This window comes from Diplodia corticola (genome assembly GCF_001883845.1).
Source record: "Diplodia corticola strain CBS 112549 chromosome Unknown scaffold37, whole genome shotgun sequence".
Lineage (NCBI taxonomy): Eukaryota > Fungi > Ascomycota > Dothideomycetes > Botryosphaeriales > Botryosphaeriaceae > Diplodia > Diplodia corticola.
In genome coordinates this window covers 194,210-213,006 of record NW_017971516.1, presented here as the reverse complement: position 1 = coordinate 213,006, position 18,797 = coordinate 194,210, and the positions used below count along the sequence as shown (strand labels likewise).

At 57.5% G+C, this 18,797-nt stretch overlaps 7 protein-coding genes across 7 annotated transcripts; 5 read left to right on the top strand and 2 right to left on the bottom strand.

The window, feature by feature from the left end:
• Positions 1-624: 624 nt before the first annotated feature.
• BKCO1_3700067 (wd40 repeat-like protein) lies at positions 625-2,151 on the top strand (the record flags this gene model as incomplete). The annotated part of the gene is made up of 2 exons (XM_020275163.1): positions 625-833; positions 987-2,151. 2 exons carry the CDS (start codon positions 625-627, stop codon positions 2,149-2,151), a joined length of 1,374 nt encoding a protein of 457 aa, XP_020128796.1.
• A 1,419-nt stretch (positions 2,152-3,570) lies between these two features.
• BKCO1_3700066 (pre-mrna splicing factor) lies at positions 3,571-4,586 on the bottom strand (the record flags this gene model as incomplete). Its single annotated transcript, XM_020275162.1, has 5 exons — positions 3,571-3,623; positions 3,683-3,983; positions 4,033-4,132; positions 4,196-4,252; positions 4,501-4,586. The coding sequence occupies 5 exons, from the start codon at positions 4,584-4,586 to the stop codon at positions 3,571-3,573; spliced, it is 597 nt and encodes a 198-aa protein (XP_020128797.1).
• A 480-nt stretch (positions 4,587-5,066) lies between these two features.
• BKCO1_3700065 (nuclear polyadenylated rna-binding protein) lies at positions 5,067-6,653 on the top strand (the record flags this gene model as incomplete). Its single annotated transcript, XM_020275161.1, has 2 exons — positions 5,067-5,461; positions 5,522-6,653. The coding sequence occupies 2 exons, from the start codon at positions 5,067-5,069 to the stop codon at positions 6,651-6,653; spliced, it is 1,527 nt and encodes a 508-aa protein (XP_020128798.1).
• A 729-nt stretch (positions 6,654-7,382) lies between these two features.
• On the top strand, positions 7,383-9,318 carry BKCO1_3700064 (protoporphyrinogen oxidase; the record flags this gene model as incomplete). The annotated part of the gene is made up of 3 exons (XM_020275160.1): positions 7,383-7,754; positions 7,826-8,494; positions 8,548-9,318. 3 exons carry the CDS (start codon positions 7,383-7,385, stop codon positions 9,316-9,318), a joined length of 1,812 nt encoding a protein of 603 aa, XP_020128799.1.
• A 956-nt stretch (positions 9,319-10,274) lies between these two features.
• BKCO1_3700063 (uncharacterized protein) lies at positions 10,275-11,133 on the top strand (the record flags this gene model as incomplete). The annotated part of the gene is made up of 3 exons (XM_020275159.1): positions 10,275-10,297; positions 10,444-10,552; positions 10,750-11,133. 3 exons carry the CDS (start codon positions 10,275-10,277, stop codon positions 11,131-11,133), a joined length of 516 nt encoding a protein of 171 aa, XP_020128800.1.
• Positions 11,134-12,588: 1,455 nt separating this feature from the next.
• BKCO1_3700062 (60s ribosomal protein l10) lies at positions 12,589-14,812 on the bottom strand (the record flags this gene model as incomplete). Its single annotated transcript, XM_020275158.1, has 6 exons — positions 12,589-12,830; positions 12,890-13,274; positions 13,437-13,458; positions 14,281-14,334; positions 14,440-14,521; positions 14,683-14,812. 6 exons carry the CDS (start codon positions 14,810-14,812, stop codon positions 12,589-12,591), a joined length of 915 nt encoding a protein of 304 aa, XP_020128801.1.
• A 626-nt stretch (positions 14,813-15,438) lies between these two features.
• Positions 15,439-17,481, top strand: BKCO1_3700061 (m serotype precursor; the record flags this gene model as incomplete). The annotated part of the gene is made up of 3 exons (XM_020275157.1): positions 15,439-15,792; positions 15,854-16,163; positions 16,226-17,481. The coding sequence occupies 3 exons, from the start codon at positions 15,439-15,441 to the stop codon at positions 17,479-17,481; spliced, it is 1,920 nt and encodes a 639-aa protein (XP_020128802.1).
• Between the last annotated feature and the right edge of the window lie 1,316 nt (positions 17,482-18,797).

Below are 18,797 nucleotides of genomic sequence, written 5' to 3'. Positions count from 1 at the left end.
AAGAAAATGGAGTGGAGTGAATTATACGGCATAATCTCCTTTCAAGGCTATTGTATAAAAGAATCTTTTTGTGTGGACTAAGTCGGAGCTGGTTTATTTTATTCTTTTCGTGGCGGGGATTCAGCTTTCCCTGCTCACAGTACGGGACCATTCCGCTCTTAGCCAATTTCTTGTGGCATAAAAGGCACGTATTCCATGCATGATCAGTCACGAGCATGTCGATGAAATATAAATAATTGAACGATGGCCACACGCGCACTGCACACTTGTATCCGTGACTGTCTGTTTGTTACTTGTGTATGGTTCAGGAGGGCTAGAATCAACCCGTCTGATGGATATACTGGCCTCCAGGTGCAGGAACGGGACATAACTGCGTAGTGTTGAAACGGCACCGTAAAGACTTAGTGCAGATCGGGCGGGGTTGAGGTGTCGTTGCAATAGACACCGTCAAAGCACCAAGCGAGCGACAGCCGCTAAACTGGTTGAGGGAATGGTAGAAATTTGAGGAAACGAGCAACAACAACCGTCGTATCCGCCGTCCGTGATCGACATTACAACACACAACGTCGGAACCGACAAGGACAAAAGCGATATCGACGTTGCTGGCTGCTTGCTTGGAAATAAATGGCGTCCATCAAGTCAATCCGCTCTCTGACTCTGGACATCCCGCCGAGCTGCATAGAGTTTGTGCCTGGCCATCCCGAGCTTTTCGTGGTTGGCACCTACTATCTCGAGAAAAAGCAAGACGAAGAAGCTACCGCGGAATCGACCAACGGCCAGCCGCAGCAGAGAACAGGAAGCCTGCTGCTTTTTAGACTCGACGGTGATGAAGTGTAAGAAACCCTGATTTGCTCGACTGGCTACATAACTTCGTAACATTGCGTTACTCCTTCTAATCTCGGCCACTGCACACACTATCTCCAGTTTGGCTGCATGATCTATTCCTCGTCTCTGTGACGAAGTGGACCGCCCTGACATTCTCGCAGAACGCTCAAACACACGCTCTCGACCCCCTTCGCCATTTTCGACATCCACTTTGCCCCTCCATCAACAGCAGCATCCACCCTCCCTCTCCTCGGCGCCGCCACATCCACCGGATCGCTCGCCCTGTACCAAGTCTCCGCCTCCACCCTCTCCATCGCGACGCTCTCCGTCCTCCAAATCTTCCCCACCACCTCCCTCATCACCCACTTCACCTGGCACCCATCCATCCCCTCCCTGGCCGCGCTCGCCCTCTCCTCGGGCTCCATCTACCTCTGCGACACCGCCGCCAGCAACACGGACCCAATCGACGACGGCGACACGACGCCCACCGCCGCGTACCTGCACGCTCACTCCCTCGAGGCCTGGTTCGTCGCCTTCACCCCCGACGGCACCGGCCTCCTCTCCGGCGGCGACGACAGCACCCTCGCGTCGCTGGCCCTGCCATTCCTTCCCTCCTCCACCACCACCACCTCCTCCTCCACCACCTCGCCACCACCTTCAGCGCAGAAGCTACTACTCCTCTCCGCCATCGCAGACGACCACCCGCCCCCGCCCCAATGGCAAGACCGACGGACGCACCAAGCGGGCGTGACAGCCCTCCTGCCGCTATCGCCACCTCCACCACCATCCAACCAGGACAAGAAGAAGGAGCCGCCGCTCCTCCTCCTCACCGGCAGCTACGACGACCGCATCCGCCTCCTCGCTCTACCGACGCCTGCGTCGTCGTTTCGCCGCCCTAAACTCCTCGCCGAGCTGGACCTCGGCGGCGGCGTGTGGCGGCTGAAGGACATCACCGACATCACCGCCGTTCCCGCTCACGACACTGGAAGGACTGGCAGTGAAGGGCGGGCGCGGCGGGCGCGGCGTGAATACATCATCCTCGCCAGCTGCATGCACGCGGGTGCGCGGGTGCTGCGGCTTGAGGGTCGGCGGGCGTCGGCCGAGGAGGAGGAAGAAGGAGGAGAAGGAGGAGACGAAGGAGAAGGAGAAAGCGAAGACGAAGAAGACTTGGAGTGGTCGTTCGACGTGCTGGCTGCCTTCGAGGAGCACGAGAGCATGAACTACGCGAGCGACGTGCGGCCCGGCGGCGTCGAGGGAGGGAAGGGGCGGGGGACGGTGGTCAGCACGAGCTTCTATGACCGGCTGTTGGCCGTGTGGAGGTGGTGAGATGGAGGGGTACGGAGGGAAAGGGAAGGGATGAGAGGCGGACAAACGGGCAACAGCTGCTGAGAGGCAGAAAGCAACAACGGTATGTATGTACACATAGGAACCGGACGGACAATGCAGTATCATCATCACTGTAAGCGATTGCGGGCGAATAAATTTGTCTGTCTTTCACTACTTCTTCTACTGATATTATCTGGTTAACTATCACCCATATCTAAGCGCCTACCCGGCCGGGCAATTGGTCCGCCGGATTTGTGCCCATGCACGAGAACCATGGCCTTTGAACACTCAGTACTAGGGAAAACAACCAAATGAACAGTCTGAACGCGAATCCGAGAGACGGACGCAACGGGCCATCTTGCGTGCATTGACAAGAGGCCGGGGCCGTAAGAAGCATGTTCTTGTGGCATGGCAGAACTCATGTTTTGCGCCTCGTGCTCAGGCTGGGTCGAGAGGCCAGTCTACAACTGGGTACACCTTGAGCTCGAATTGAGTGCGCACCCGGAGGTCGAGTGAATGGGCATAGGTTGCTCTTCGCTTATCGTGAGCACACGAGGCGTAGTGACGTGTACACACTCGACTAGATGTTCCTAAGAGCGCCAAAATGAAACAAAAGGCTTGACAAAGCCCTTCGGTGATGCATTCCCACTGCTATAGGGGGCGTGGAAACGGCGGCCTGTGGAAATTTACTTGAATGTTAGCACGTGTAGGGAGGACCCACCAGAAGCAGAGCGTAAGCTGATGACCGGGTACGAAGGGCGCAATTTGTGGGACGAGATCTTAAAAATAGCGTAGGGTGGTGAGGTGGGGTGCTCGTGAACCCGGATAGATAGCGGTGGACGGGGCGTAGGCACAGGAGCTGCGGGTAGGTGTATGTCGGGACAAAGGCGTATCGGACGGTGAAAGGAAATTGGCGGTCACACGGGCTGAATCGAATCGAAGTTTTGGGCTTTCCAGATACGCAGACATGGAGGAGGTTAAGGAGGGTCTCAGGATCGCGAAGCGGAGCCTGTATAATCATGAGTGATCACATCCATTTTGGGCACCGAGGTCAGAACATGGAAGATCTCATATCACTCTGTAGTTACTAGCAGGTATTGCCAACGGGAAATAGGATCGGTCAACTCGCATCGTATGGCGCCGGGGTGCTGAGTGTTTTGAAGCAGGCAAAAAGAAACCCGGGTCGTCCGCCGAGGGCGATTCCGTTCAGGACAGTCGGTGAACCGTAAATTCCGTACCGCTCGATCGAAACTAAGGTGCATCAATTTTGAGGGGACGCCGTAGATTGTGATAAGGAAAAGCCAACGGCCGCAGTTTCCCGCAAACGAGACCTGAAAAAATTATCAGGTAGAACTTTTCAACCCACCCATAGAAATTGCCAAAAGTTAGTTACCGGGGTATAACCGATGCTTGATCTGTTTACTCGGCAGTGTCGAGGTCGTCGTGGGCAGGAGGGGGAGGCGTCTCCTCGCCTACTGAGTACGTTAGCGGTTTCGCTCGAATTGAGCCGTCTTCACTATAGGTGCCTTACGCTTCTCGCCGCCATTGGTACCATTCTCGCGGTCGCGGTCGCGCTCACGGTCGCGGTCCTCCTCCTCGCGGTCGCGGATGTCCTTCATGTCGCGGTCACGGTCATCGGGGCTGCGAGAGCGGTCGCGGTCGCGGCGGTCGTAGTCGCGGTCACGACGGTCATCCTTACGGGGGGAGTAGTCACCACGGCTGCGGCGGGGAGGGCTGACGCTGCGACCACGGCGGGGCGAGGCATCGCGCCTGCGGGGGCGGTCACGACCGGAGTCGAAGCGCCACGAAGCGGACGGTGGGGTGCGGGCCCACTACAGCTTGGTTAGTCGTGGACGACATGGGTGGTGGCGGTGGACATACCTCGATCTTCAGAAGGTCATCGCGGCCGATGCGCTTGTTGTGCATCTCGTGGTAGGCGTCGTCAGCATCACGGCGAGACTCATACTCAACGAACGCGAAGCTATGACGTTATTAGCTTCGAACCAAATGCATCATCCCTGGGAGCTCTCTATGGGATACTTACAGACGGCTGGAGGCCGAACGCGGAGCAGGAATGTCACAGCGAACAAGACGACCATACCTTCGGGTGGATGTTAGACTGGCTATTCATTGTCGTGTCGCGGAGGAACGAAAAGCAGAACGAGGTCGATGGTCCGACGGCGCCGGGGGTAGAGCGAGGGCTATCTACAGGAGGGCACGGTGCAGGATCGGTCGATCGACTCGGTTCGTAGGGGCATACGGGAGGAAGGATGCTGAAGCCGAGGAACCGATACGCTCGAGGGGCGGGCGACGATGACCGGTCGAGTTCACGGATCGTGGTAGACGTACCGTTCGAATTCGTAGGCAAGGTCGCGGGCGCGCGTGCCGTGGCCGAAGCCAGTGACGTAGAGGGTGGTGCCGCCGCGGCCAGACATCTTGGGCAAGCTCGAGCGGTGTCGAATACAGCAGGAGAGCGGTGCGCGCAGATGCAGTCGATGTGGCGTCGGGGGTACCGGCAGTTGGATGACGAGGGTGATGAGGCGGTTGAACAGGAATCGAAGGGCTGGAGGAAACGCGAAGCGCTTATGTAACCCGCACTAGCGCGTGCCAAGCCCCCGTCGCCGTGCCCCAGGCGCAGCTTTGTCTGCCGCGCCTGCCCGTTGCTGCACTTCACGCCCGCAAGCTCACCTCAAGGCAACGCCGTCGCTGCCCCCCACCACCCTCGCGCCGCTGCTGGTCCCGCTTCGACACTGCGGACGACGCAATTTTCTCTGCTGCTATAGCTGCGACAAGCTTTCCCGCCTGCGCCGCCACGTCCCCCCGCCCGTACGTCACCTCTACCTACGCCCGCCACCCCAGTGAAGCCGCGGCGCCCTCGACGTCCTTTGTCTCACCCGCCTCACCCGCCGCCCGCAATGACCGCAGAAGTCCAGATGGGCACGCCTCTGGCAGAGGCCATCCAGAGCGTCGTCCAGCCCAAGCTCGCGGAAGTGGGCTGGTCGACCGGAGGCTCTGACGACACCGCTCTGTCGGAATACATCATCCTCATGCTGGTGAACGGCAAGACCCAGGAACAGATCGCATCCGAGCTCGCCAGTGACCTTCTGAGTCTGTCTCCCGACGACCCTGCACCAAGGGACTTCTCGCGATGGCTTTTTGAGCAAGTCGATGCGCTCAACGCCCAGATCAACGGCGTTGGTTCCGCGCAAGGCACCGGCCAGGCTGTCTCATCGCAGGCAATGGATGCTCAAGGGTCGACAGAAATGATGGGGATGGACGCTGAAATGGGTGACGCTTCGCAGTCCACAATGTTGGTGTTCACCTAAACCTTGAGTTCTTTACATCGTACATTGCTAACGTTCTTACTCAGACCCACTGGCCCAAAAGCCATGCGCAACGGTCATCAGAATCCGCGCGACAAGCGCATGCTTGGCCACCTCAACAAGGCCATGGACCGCTCAACTGACGCCGCTCTACACCGCGTAAGAGGAGGTGGAGGTGTTGGTCGTGCCAACGCGCATGGCGGTCGTGAACCGCCCAAGGGACCTCGTCATCAACAGAACCGCAGCATGGCCATCATGAACGGCCTGAACGGCATGCAACACAACGGCATGGGCATGCCGCCCGGCTCGGGCAACATGAACATGACAGGAAACCCGAATCAGATGATGGACGCCTTCAAAATGTATGAGAACATGTCTGCACAAATGGCGCAGATGAGCCAGATGCTAGCGACGGCGGGATACGCTCAGCCACAGCAACCCTTCATCAACCCGGCATTCCAGAAGAACCAGCGCGGAAATGGCAAGTCGCTGTTTGACCGCGTAGACAACTCGGGACGCAGGAATAACAGGCCTCAGCAAAGCAAGAGGCCACAACCGCAAGACATGGAGATGGGAGGTGGCGAACAATCGGCTGCGAACGGCGAAGGAGGCGATTCCATGGATGTGGAGAACAAATCCGAGACCAAGGCCGCGTGGGACACGATGTGCAAATTCAACACTTATTGCAAGAACCCGGAGTGCCCCTACGCGCACCAGACGCCGGCTGGTAACCCGGGCATCACGGTCGACCTCAGCGATGAATGCACCTTCGACGTCAGCTGCAAAAACCACAAGTGCACAGCCAAGCACCATTCCCCGGCGAGGAAGGCAGCGTTCCAGTCAGAGGTGCCATGCCGATTTGGTGTCAACTGCAAGAACCCTCACTGTGCCTTCCAGCACCCGCCGCCTCCTTGCCGTTTCGGCGATAACTGCAAGAACCCAGAATGCAAGTTCACGCACTTGGAAGTCAAGTGCAAGTTCAACCCGTGCAAGAACCCTCACTGCGCCTACAAGCATGATGAGGGCCAGAGGGCAGTCAACGGATCCGGGAATGAGCACGTTAGTGAGAGGAAATTTGTTGATGAGACCGAGGAGGAAGAGCTCATCGTTCCCGGGAAGTCGGATGGAATGTCCGAAGGGCAGGAGACTCAGTCTCAGGACGTCGATGTGGTGACGTAAGGGGGTCAAAACTGGAGAAGGGTTTCTTTTCACGAGTTAATTGGATGGGTTTGATGGCCATTGAAAAACGGGGATAGGGTTCAAGGCGTGGCAGCAGCGACGAGACCATGGCACAACGACTCAAGGTTTTGGGCTTAGTGGCGATTGAGTTCAGGAGATACCGCTGTGGGTGCATAGAGCACTACGGTTGCTAAACGGCGTTTTGGGTAATGCTGAGGCTGGCGGCAGGCTGCTGCTTTCCAGAAATGCGGTCGGATCATGTTAGTTGTAAAATAAGATCACTTTTCTTGCGGACAGGAGTGCTTCTCCGGTCCTAGTTCATACAGCTGCTCCGGCTTAACCAGTGACAATCAAATCGTGTGGGATGTCAGCAAAACGATGTCGGCTAAGATGTCAGCCCTAGCCTTGGACGATCTGCGGGGGCGTCACGGCGACTGCTCATGCCTCTCTTATCCGACCTGCGACGCTCATACTACCCGTTCCTGGATGCCATTTCCAAGCCTCGGGGTCTGCAGCGCTGGCAGAGCTGGGTCGGACCCATGACCTTTCAGATAATGTAATTGAAGGTAAATTGGCTGCGTATCAAATTGCAAAAAAAACTGGCGGCTCGTCCGAGCATCACGTCACTACTTTCGGCGTCGGCAGGGTCCAACACCATCAAACTTCCGGCGGGTTCGCTCGCAAGAGCACCCCCTCCCACTCCGCATCACGGCTGCTGCTCCCAAAGCAATGCAATTCCGAAGCCATGCGCTCCCCCGTCGCTTCCACGCCCTGCGCGCTCCATTGAGCCCCGCCGCCGTACATGCGTGCCCCGTCAGCGCTTCTTACAGCCCGCCGCGTCGCCTCTACTCGCGCCGTCTCGACTCCCTCGGAGAGCAACAGAACATCGCCATCCTCGGCGGCGGCATCACCGGACTCGCCAGCGCGCATTACCTAAGGAAGACGCTACGCAATGCCAAAATAACAGTATACGAGGCGAGCCCGCGGCTGGGCGGCTGGCTGCAATCCCAGCGTGTCGAGGTGCCTGGCGGGAGCGTGCTGTTTGAGCAGGGCCCGCGCACGATTCGCCAGGCCAACAGCTCGTTAGTGACCACACACCTGGTAAATACACCGTTGCCCTGCCGTCTGGCGACGTACGGCCATCGCCTGCTAACGTGCGGGCAAACTCGCAGGTCCAAGACCTCGGTCTCATCGATGAAGTCGTGTACACGTCGAATACGTCCGCCGCCGCCAGGAACCGCTATGTATATTACCCAGACCACCTCGTGAAGATGCCAGGCCCGGGAATGGGTCTCTTCGAGCTGCTCCGCACCGTGCTCTTCGAACCAGCCATGGCCGGCGCTATCCCCGCCTTCATGGGCGAGATTTTCCGCCCGCCACGCGACAGCGACGTCACCGACGAGAGCTTGGGCACGTTCCTGGAGCGCCGTCTGGGCTCGCGCCAGGTTGCTGACAACCTGGCCTCGGCCGTGATGCATGGGATCTACGCCGGTGACATCTACCAGCTGAGCGCCAAGTCTTTAATGCCTTTCCAATGGTATATGGAAGGCAAGTACGGGAGTGTCCTGAAGGGGCTTTACGTCGTCCAACAGGATAGCTCCGGCACCGTTCCAGTCCCTCAGAGGGAAGCCGATTTCATTAAAAGCTTCATGGATGCGCCGGCCCTAGAGCGCGACTTTTTGCAGAAGCTTCGCTCAGCCAGCGTCTTTTCTTTCAGGAATGGAATCCAAACGCTTGTGAACAGACTCCATGACAGCTTGCTAGACAAGGAAAACGTCGAGATCAAGACAGCGACCGAGATCACTCGATTGGAGAAGGATGAGGAGACAGGAAAGATCAGGGTCAGTTGGTTCTCACCCGGCCGGCAGGGGGTTTCTAATCATCTTCCCTGCAGATTCACAACCAAAACGACTCGTCCCCTCAAACGAGCGATCTGGTTATCTCTGCCCTGCCTGCCAAGGCTTTGGCGAAGATTGCAACGGCTGGCCAAACATCGACCAATCCTACCAGCTTCTCGGCTTTGTCTAGCATATCGTCTGTCAACGTAATGGTGGTGAATCTCTTCTTCTCAGACCCGCACATCCTTCCCACCTCTGGTTTTGGCTACCTGCTTCCCCGCAGCATACCGTTCGAGCAGAACCCAGAGCGTGCGCTGGGCGTCATCTTCGACTCAGACGCGGTAGGAGGGCAGGACACAGCCAACGGAACCAAGGTCACGGTGATGCTTGGCGGCCATTGGTGGGATGGATGGGCGCCCGAAGATTTGTGCAGCCCGGCAGAAGGCGTGGAGATGGCGCGCACCGTGCTGGCACGGCACCTGGGCATCGTGGCCGAGCCGACGGCGACGAACGTCCGCTTGCATCGGGACGCGATCCCGCAGTATAAGGTGGGCCACGAGCAGCGCATGAAGGACACCCACTACGCGCTCAAGCGCGCGTTCGGCGGCCGGGTGCGCGCGGTGGGCAACTCGTACACGGGCGTTGGCGTCAACGACTGCCTCCGCGCAGCACGGGATATAGCGCGCCAGCTGGGCGATGAGGGGATCATGAATGATAAGACGGGTCTTGAGCAGTTTGTGGAGCCGACAAAGTGGGTGAGGATGGGTACGACGGTCCAGTTGGGGCAAAAGAAACAGCTCAACACGGAAGACGAGGGCAAAAGGTAGAAGATGGACGAATAAAGACGAAGTATATAGACTTGGCCTGCTCCAGATCCGAGTCAACGCTGGCTTCAGGTGAAGAGTAATGATGCAGCAAACGCTTGGAGGCGCAGGTGGATTACACGTGATGATGGAGCAGCTGCAGTGGGAAGAGGATGATGGGGCTCTTGCCGAAGTCAGGCACGCTGGCGTTTGTTGGCTTACGGGGCCGTCCGCAGCGTTGGCCGAAAGACCAACAGAGCACAGAGTCCGAGAGGCACAGCACGGGAACATCGGACAGCGGACAGCAGACAGCGGACAGCCACCGTAGCGAGCGCGAGAGTTCTAGGTCGCAAGCCTATACGCGGATTCGGCCGATGGTAAGCAGAACGTGACGTCTGGTGGGATGGCCGGATGGCAGTCTCGCGACGGGACGCGCGCCCAAGGGAGCTCGCATGCGCCGGCGCCAGCTCAGCCACGCTTGGCCGCCGCCGCCGCCAGCAGCGTCTTTGTGCCGCGCTTCCTGGCGACGTCCTGAGGGTGCAAACGTCGCGGCGACCGGGAGCCAGCCAAGGGTTTGGCCTGCGTGCTCGACGGAAATAATGCTCACGGACGGGTCGACAGCTGCGGGCGTCTGGGGAACGAGGCGGGGCGGACGTCACGTCTCGAGCGCTGGCCATGTCGCCGCCGCGCCGCGGCCAAGCCGTCCGTCGCTGCGCCTCGCCCGTGCGTCATGCACGCCTGGCCTTCGCCTGCCGCCGCCGCTTTCCTGTCTGGCGAGGCACGGGTACTACTTACATGGACTGACGCCTGCTTCACACGCTGCTCCGTTTGCAACACTGTGCCTCAACAAGGCTTGGCTCCAATTCCTAGCATTCGCGCCCGCATCCTAAAAGCCACCAACCTCAACTGCTCACCCACGCCCAACAACTCCTCGCCCGCGCCTGCATCAGCCGCGACTCTCTGCACTCCTCCATAGCAACATGCCCGTCATATTCAAGCGCGAGTAAGTTCGACCGCTCTCCCCGCCCGCCCGTGTACCTATTTCGCCGCACACGTCAGTCCGCATGCGTGCACTCCTCCCTACCCTTTCCCCACAATCCCCAGATGCGCCCGCCCGCCTACTACTTCGGAAACTAATGCCGTCTCCAGTTGCTGGCGCGAAAATGGCTACCAGTACTGCACCCGCTCGCCCTGGAAAGACTGGGTGCGCTGGGTAGTCGCCGTCATCATCGTCGTCCTTTTCTTCCTCCTCTTCGTCGTAAGTAGTCACCCACCATGATCGTTCCCGCTCGCGCTTCGGTGGCCTTGCCTCATGCTTGCCTTTGTTGCTTTCTGTTCTCTACATCCCAAGTTTCAACTGGCGCCATCCAAGTCCCCACCGCCCTGTCTTGACAAAGACCGCAACCCGTTCAATCCTCAAACAAAGCACCATCTAACCACGCACCTCTTTACCAGTTCTGCGCCTGCGTCACCGCACGTCGCCGCCGCCGCGCCGGCCAGCGACCCATGTGGGGAACGGGCTGGGCGACACGCAACGGCCACGGCGAGCCCCAGTTCTACGGTTCTCAACCAGGCGGCCAGCATCAGCAGCAGCAGCCTCCCTACCAGACCGCCGCGCCGTACTACTACCCGCAGCAGGGCGGCGCAGCCCCCGCTCCGCCCTACACGCCGCCGCCCGCCGGCGGCTACTACGCCAACGCCGGTTACGACCCGAGCTCGCCATACCCGCAGCAGCCCCAGCCGGCGTACACGCACGACAACTCGCGCGCCGCGGAGAACGTGTACGAGCCGCCGCCTGGACCGCCTCCTGGAAAGGTGGAGAATGGCGTCATCCGGTAAAGAAAATTGGAAACCTCGAGAAAAAAAAATTGAACGACCGGAATGCGGAGGGAGGTTGGAGCTAATGATGCGCGACCTTACGGGATACGAATGGAATTGTTTCCCTGCGGGTTCTTTCGACCACGCTTTTGAACGACAACTTTTTATTGGAATATTTTCTCTTCTTTTTCTCCCTCTGGCTTTTGGTACCCATACGTTCTCCTTGTTTCCTTCTTCTGGGGCTTCTCAAAACCGGAATGGTGGAGGCGTTTTATTCTCTTGCCTCTTTTCTATGGGGTCGGTGGGGGGATATACCAGAAAGGCTCTACGCCACTATTATTGCTGATTGGTTTTTGGTTGTTTTCCCCGGAAGGAACGGAGAACCTTCCGAACGTTAAGAACAGACGTCTTCTGCCTCTAGGGGGGTCAATGTATAAGATACTTGATTTTTCCTTGTCGTGAACACTTTCCCCATTCGTGTTGGCCTGATCTTTGCTTGATACCTACGACATGGAACTGTGATGTCATTCTGTAAGGGTCTGTCTTCGACTAGGTAATAATGTTCGCATGCGTCCGTCTATCGTGGGCGGGATCTCTTGTTCCGATTATTGATAGCGATGATGATGATGGCGACGGTGCTCACAGCTATAGATCATATCCATTATCCAAATTTCCTCTAACACATACATACATAGAGCTCCCCAAACCAGCGTGCAACATCCCACTAGAGAGGGTGGTCCTGCAGGATACATTGTCGAGCACAGGCCTGAACTTGCAACCCTTCAAGCCTAGAGGCTGAGTGACTGCGGGGTTGGCTCCTCCAAAGCCGGTTCCACTCAGATTGGGCCATTCTCTACTTCACTTTGCTCATGGCAATGTTGGAAATCCCATGTCCAGCGTGTCATTTCAGCATGTTTGATGTTCATGAAAGCTGATGCCACTGGCTGGACGAGAGTGAAAGTAGTATGGATTTTAGTCAAGTCAATAAACTTACGCACCGTAATGAGCAACAGCATTGGCCATCACTGTGAGAAGGGACTGCTTTGAGGCTAAGCGCAGATCTTATTCAGGCAGGGTTCTTTAGGGTCGATGGAGCAGCAGCTAAGCTTGTACATACAAATGGATTTAAGGATCTAAGTCCGGGTAACCCGGAAAGCTACGGATGTGTTTTTGATAATGGGAAGATGCCCATAAGTTCACGTCATCGGTGTTTCCGTGATCAGAATGACGCCCGGCATAGAAAGCGTTCACTGCTGGTTTCTTGCCGTGTGATACTGCTAGTCACATTTGCTCATGCACTTCTCGACATTTTGGGCTGCCAGGGAGAGTCTCATGCCTCAGATTCTTGCTCTACAGTACGGCCTGTTACGCTAGCAGGCCACCAGAGCTGGAAAAAGACCAGATTTGAACGCCCGGAGCCCATGAAGATATCCCTTTTCCCTTTTCATCCATCCATCACCGGAACTGAGAGGACATCTAAGCCTCGGTCTCCTGCGAGAAGGCGGTAGGGAAGCGGCGAATGTTGTCCGCGATCTTGCCGTGCTTGCTGAGGAACTGGACGTAGGCACCATCGACCTTGACCTCGCCGGCCTGGCGCTTGGCGATGTACTCATCGCGGCGGAGGGGAGTGAAGCCCCAGTTCTTGGAGACGATGATCTTCTGGCGACCAGGGAACTTGTACTGGGAGCGGCGGAGAGCCTCGATGGCGGTAGCACGGTCTGTAGAACGCTGGTCAGCGGATGTTCTTCTCAAACCAAAAGGACCGGGGCGAACGTACTGTTGTCCTTGGTGCGGACGGACAGAAGGATCTGGCCGATGTTGACACGGGCAACGGTACCGTTGGGCTTGCCGAAGGCACCACGCATACCGGTCTGGAGACGATCGGCACCAGCGCACGACAACATCTTGTTGATACGGATGACGTGGTAGGGGTGGGCGCGGACACGGAGATGGAAGGACTCCTTGCCACCGGTCTTGACCATGTACTTGTTGGCGCAAATACGGGCGGCCTCGAGGGCCTCGGAGCTCAGCTGCTCATACTCGTTGGAGACGAGGTGAACGCAGCAGGGGAACTCGTCGACGTTCGCACGCTTACGGCCAAGATCGAAGATGCGAATCTTGGGGTCGGGGACACCACGGTTGAAGCGCGACTTAGGGTACGGCTGTAGGCGCAAATTAGTCCATGTTCCTTCGCACAAAAGCACCCGCTGGCAGGCCGCTGCCCCAGCATCCACTCAGTTCGTTTTTCGCGCGAAAATGCTGGTGCGCGCTGAGGATGCAGGGAGCGCTGTCGGTCGGTCGTGGTGCGGGCAAAGTCGACGAACCTTGTTCTTGCAGTAGCGGTAACTGCTCTTCAGTATTAGCAATCGTACACTCATTTCGTGGAAGACAAAACTCAACATCTGGCGGGACGACGAGCCATGATCCTTGTGTTGCTGGCGTTGCCGCGAAATACCGTAGGATGGGGTGTTATGGATTGTCGTGGGGTGGTGTGCCAATGTCGCGGTCGGGGGGGTCGAGGTTTTGAGGTGACCAAGTTGAATTTCTAAGCAGCGGAGATTCGCTAAGCGAGCGCTTTGTGCGCTTTGCCACAATCGTCACAGCCTCAGCCTCAGGCACGAGACAATCACCATAGATGCGTCGAAAGTTCAATGTCTCAGCTTTCTAATCGTTTCCAACATTTGTATTGCTAATACTCATTGTTTTGTCAGCTCGTCGTTGCTGTTGCAGTTGCTGCCGCATCGTTGCCACTTCGACTGCCTGAGCAAAGGAGGCAGTGCATCTGTCGAGAGCAAGACTGACGCCATTGCTAACCAGTAACCAGCTCCTCACGCATCTTGCAGTTTGCAGAGATAATTCCCAACCATAGAACGTGCATTACTATCTGGCGTACATCACGTTCCCAGATTGCTCCGCTCCACGCCTCCGCGACCTTTTGACATTTCGACTCTCGCCATACGCACTTCAGCGTTGGCGTTGGAGGCTAGGATGTCGGAATCGCCGGTGTCCAAAATGGCCATAGTAGAGCAACGGAAAAGCTTGCCGCAAGCCAAGTTCGACCAGAATTAATTAGCATAGAGTTGTCCCTCCAAAGCCCTCCATAGGGGCTTTTTCACAGGGAGCGCTCTCAAACGAGAGCCGATTCACGAAAGAAAAACAAAACCAAACCCGGGTTGGTCACTGTTGTGGCCGCTGAAGTGGTGCACGTTGAGCTTGACCAGCCTGTTTCGTAGTCAGCAAGTGTCAAAAAAGAATCGGTTGGTAGCTATCCGGCGCCAGGAAGGTGCTCCAAAGATCCGTCGCTGCGTCGCAGAAAAGTTGACTTACATGGCGACGTACTCTAGCTCAGACTTGCGGAGGAGAGGGGTGTTAATGCCGACAATGGTGACGAGGTTCGCCTTGGCAGATTCTGTACTTACCCTTGCCGGACTCCATAGCAAGTGCCAGGCGCGACTTCAATAAAATGGCACAGGAGGATCGTGGAGCCCAATCGAGAGGTGTGTGGGCGAAGACGGGCGAAATAAATGTACGTACGTTAATGGATCTTGTTCTTCTTGAGTTTTCTCGAACGCAGGGGCGCCACGGGCGTGCGGGCCTCCGGGGCTAGGCCGAGAGCGGCGAGATAGGCGATCGAATCGGAGAGCGACAGGTCGACCTGGGCACAATCGGGGCTGCACGCCTCGCACGCCCCCGCCAGCATGACCGCTCTTTGCGATGGGGCCAGGGTGCGCAGCCCCGGGCGGCGGCTTGGACCCAGTCGCTGCCAGCAATTGCGGGCTTCGCGCGGCGATGATGCAGCTGCGCGGCCGCAGGGCCAGTCGTGCAGGCGGGCGATGACGAAAGCGAGGCTGGCGATGGAGGCCCCGCGGCGCTTTCGGCTCCTCCGCGTTCCAGCCCTACCACGGCAGCGTGCCCTTTGCGATCCGCCGGTGAGCGCGTGCGCAGGGGCTCAGGCTCGGTGCAGGTGGGCGTGAAGAGGTCCCCGTCTCCATGGCAGCAGCGCTACCCAGGCTGCCGACTATGCTCTCTATATTATGAAACGCCCGAGCATCGCTCCCTAAATCTTGCTGGATCTGCCGTTATTTCCCGCCCGACTCCTGGAGTCAAAGCACGCCCAAAAGTCGCCAGTCAACACCGCGCCGCCGCCCGCCTGCTTCCATAGGCTCTACTGCGCCGATCCGCAGCACCGCAGCACCGCATAGCCTCAGACAGCCACAGCCACTATCTTTAGCACCCGCCCGACGGCAACCTTGCTCACGCCCGCCACGCCGTCGTTTTTGTGCCCTGCAGCCCGGCGCCGGCCAGCTCCTCCGACCCACGTCAGCCATGTCGACCGCCGTCAAGAAACCCTCCCCGCCCGGCCACGCCCAGCGCCCGTCGGCCACGTCCTCGCCATCAGGAACCAATCGCACGCCCTCGAGGTCGTCCACCTCCATTCCCACCGTCGCCAGCAGCACGAGACGACCGACCTCCACCCGCACAAACTCCACTGGCAGTCCGCTGTCTGCCCGCGCCTCTGTCAGGAGGCCCACTCACTCCTCGTCCATGAGCAGGGACATGTCCGCGTCCGCACCCGTCGATAACAGCGCCGAGGAGGATGCGAAGGCCGAGACTGCCGCTCTGATCAAGGAGCTCAAAGAGCAGCTGCAGAAGGCCGAGACCAGCGGCGAGGACTTCAAGGTGCGTTGTCGCACGCCATCTAGATCCACAGTCAGAATGCCATTGCTAATCGCTCCCGCAGAAACAAGTTGAAGTGCTCAAGACACGGCTCGACGATGCGCTCAAGGACCAGGCCAAGCTCGAGGAGCGCACCCACGAAGAAGAGGAACGCGTGGAAATTCTCGAGAATGAGAAGCGCGAGACCGTTCGGCAGCGCCGCGAGCTCGAGGCCATCTACGAGGCGGAGCGCGCCGCGGCCATGAAGGAGAAGGAGCAGGCCCAAGCCCGCGAGGACGAGCTGCAGGAGGTCATTCGGAGACTCAAGGACACAATGGCCGAGCGCGAGCGCGAAGGCGTGAGCGCTGTTGAGGAGCGCCGGAATTCTAAGATCTGTATGTGCTCACCCTCTACTCATCTGCTGTCGATGCCCCTTGACCCCTAACCAGCATTACAGCTTTTCCCAACTCGCGGTCGAACTCGTCGCAGAACCTCGAGAATGGCCATTTCGCTCCGCCATCCTCGCTGCAGCGCAGCAATTCGCAGAATAGCTCCAAGCTACTCCTTCAGAAGGACAAGCTCATCGAATCGCTACGTCTGGAGCTTGCCGAGGCACAGATCAAGGCTATTGAGATGGAGAATGCCGGTGGCGGACGCATGCAAGAGCTTGAGAAGGTCCTCTTGGAGACCAGGATGGCCAATGCCCGTTTGATGGAGGACAACGAAAGCTTCCAGCTTTTGCTTAGCGAGAAGACGCTGAACGGCGACTTTATGCGCAGCCTTGGTGCAGGCGCTTCCCGTCCGCCCTCGCAGGGTGAGAGACCCAGTACCAGTCTCGCGGACGAACTTGGTGCCGCTGCCGACGAAGAATCCAACGAGCGCCGCCTGGAATCTGAGATCAACTCGCTCAAGGACCAGAACAAAGCTCTCACCTTGTACATCAACAAGATTATCGAGCGTCTTCTGCAGCACCAGGGTTTCGAAGCCGTTCTGAGCCACGATCAAGAGCCGCCACCGAAGCCTCCTGTTGCTAAGGAGAACGCTCCCGCCCCGCCGCCCAAGGACAAGTCTCAAGGACAGTCTTTCCTGCAGCGGGCCAAGTCTGTTGCTCTCAGCTCTGGTCCTTCTAACCAACCGCAAGAGAAGCGGCCCCGGCCTATGAGCGTGATGCCCCCTCCTCCGCCTAAGCCGGAAGAGAACAGCATCACCTCCGATCCCTCGACTGCTCCGAGCATTCCCCTCCGTCACAGTTCTGGCCAGCACCGTCGCGCCAACTCTGAGTGGAGCAATGGTGCGGCTACCGTGGTCAACAACATGTATCGGAACTCGGCCAGATCCCCCGGGATTGTCTCTCCGCGCAACTCGGTCTTCCACTTCCCGCCCAGCGAAGGACCCGCATCGAACCGTAGCTCCCGCGTCGTGTCTGGCAGCAGCATGCCACGCCAGAGCGTTGACGGCAATGGCGACGCTTCCGCCCAGGACACCATCAGCAACACTGACAGTGGTGTTGCCGTCGACACGCCTTCTCCTCCCCGGAGCATTGCCAGCAGCTTCGACCGTCCCAGCGGCAACGTCATGACCGGTAACAAGCCACGTCCTCTCAGACTTGTGCAGGAATCCGAGGAGGCGGAGAAGGAACGCAAGGCCGCAAACCGGCAGAGCTGGATCGGCGCCTGGTTCTCCAAGAGCCCTAACCCGAACGGCGAGAACTAAATGCTTTCTGGCAATGTCCATGACTCAGTATTCGATGCGCATTCTACTCGACAAACGAGATTCACCAGCTTGCCCGGCATGGTACTTGACAATAATTTTAACGCGTGCGAAGCTCCCCAGCTATTGGCGCGTCTTTGAAAGACGGCCATGTATCAACTTCGCTTTACGCCAGACATGGGTTAAAGCATGAATGAAATGGAATGCCAGTAACGATGAGGCCAAGGTGGTCAAGTTTTTTTTTGTTGTTTTCATTGCTTTTTGGTTTATTTTTTCTTCTCTTCCTTTGGCTTCTGAGTTACTCTGACAGCCCCCCTCGCCCATGACTCAATGAGAAGAAGGCGAAGAAGAATATCTCTCAACGATTGCAAGCAATACCCCAAAGACCGTTTGTTTGGTTAGGCAGGCACACACGGTTTTCCTCTCGGTTCGATATGACCATTATGGAGTCCAATGCGGATAGGGCCTCAAAGATTGAAGGACGAGGTTGACATATCACCAGCCTACGTCGTCAGCTCACCGTGTATGCTTAGAAGTTTTGTCTTTGTTGGGCCTTAACCCTGACAAGTTTTCCTTATTTCCGTTCCGATGTAACTTTCTTCATGTATTGATTTCTCTCGCACTTTCTACATCCAGAAACCATGTGAAAAGGATCTCATACTCAATAGATGGATCGGCGTTATGTTGGCCACGCTGCCGCTTGGAATTTCAAATACCCTTTCCTCACGAAGTTTCGACTTCTTTTCCCCCTTTTTTTCTCCCGCCGCTTTTTACCGCAGGCGGGATTCACGCATTCTCTTTCCGGAACCCAGTCACTCACGGATGAGCCGGCAAACTGTAGGCTAGCTAGCGACGTATGTAGCATCGACAAACATAGGTTGCCTTACAACCACTTCCGTGATGGGGATCGTCATCCCTTTTCCTTTCTCCCCAGCCTCCGGAATGAGATCTTCTCCACGCGGCCCGCATCAGAAAGGCCTTGGAGTACGTACTACTTCCGCATGACCCTCTGTACTTTCTGCACGGGTGGCATCTCCTTGTTCTTGAATCGACCAATGACGGAAACAAATCGAGTCCGCAACTCTTTTCCAAGAGCAACCAACCCCTGACATGGATGGGAGTCACGAGCAAAAAGAAAGGTGAACAGATTGGCCGAAAACGCGCAAGCTTCACTGATAAACATTCACTTGGAAATCACCATCAAAAAAAAAGAAAAAGAAAAAAAAGAAAAGGCGACCTTTTTCCGGACCACCCAGCAAAGGGCCCCGCTCCGCCCCGCCCTGCCCCCCGCCCCCGGGGCGTGTAGGTTGGTTGGTTGG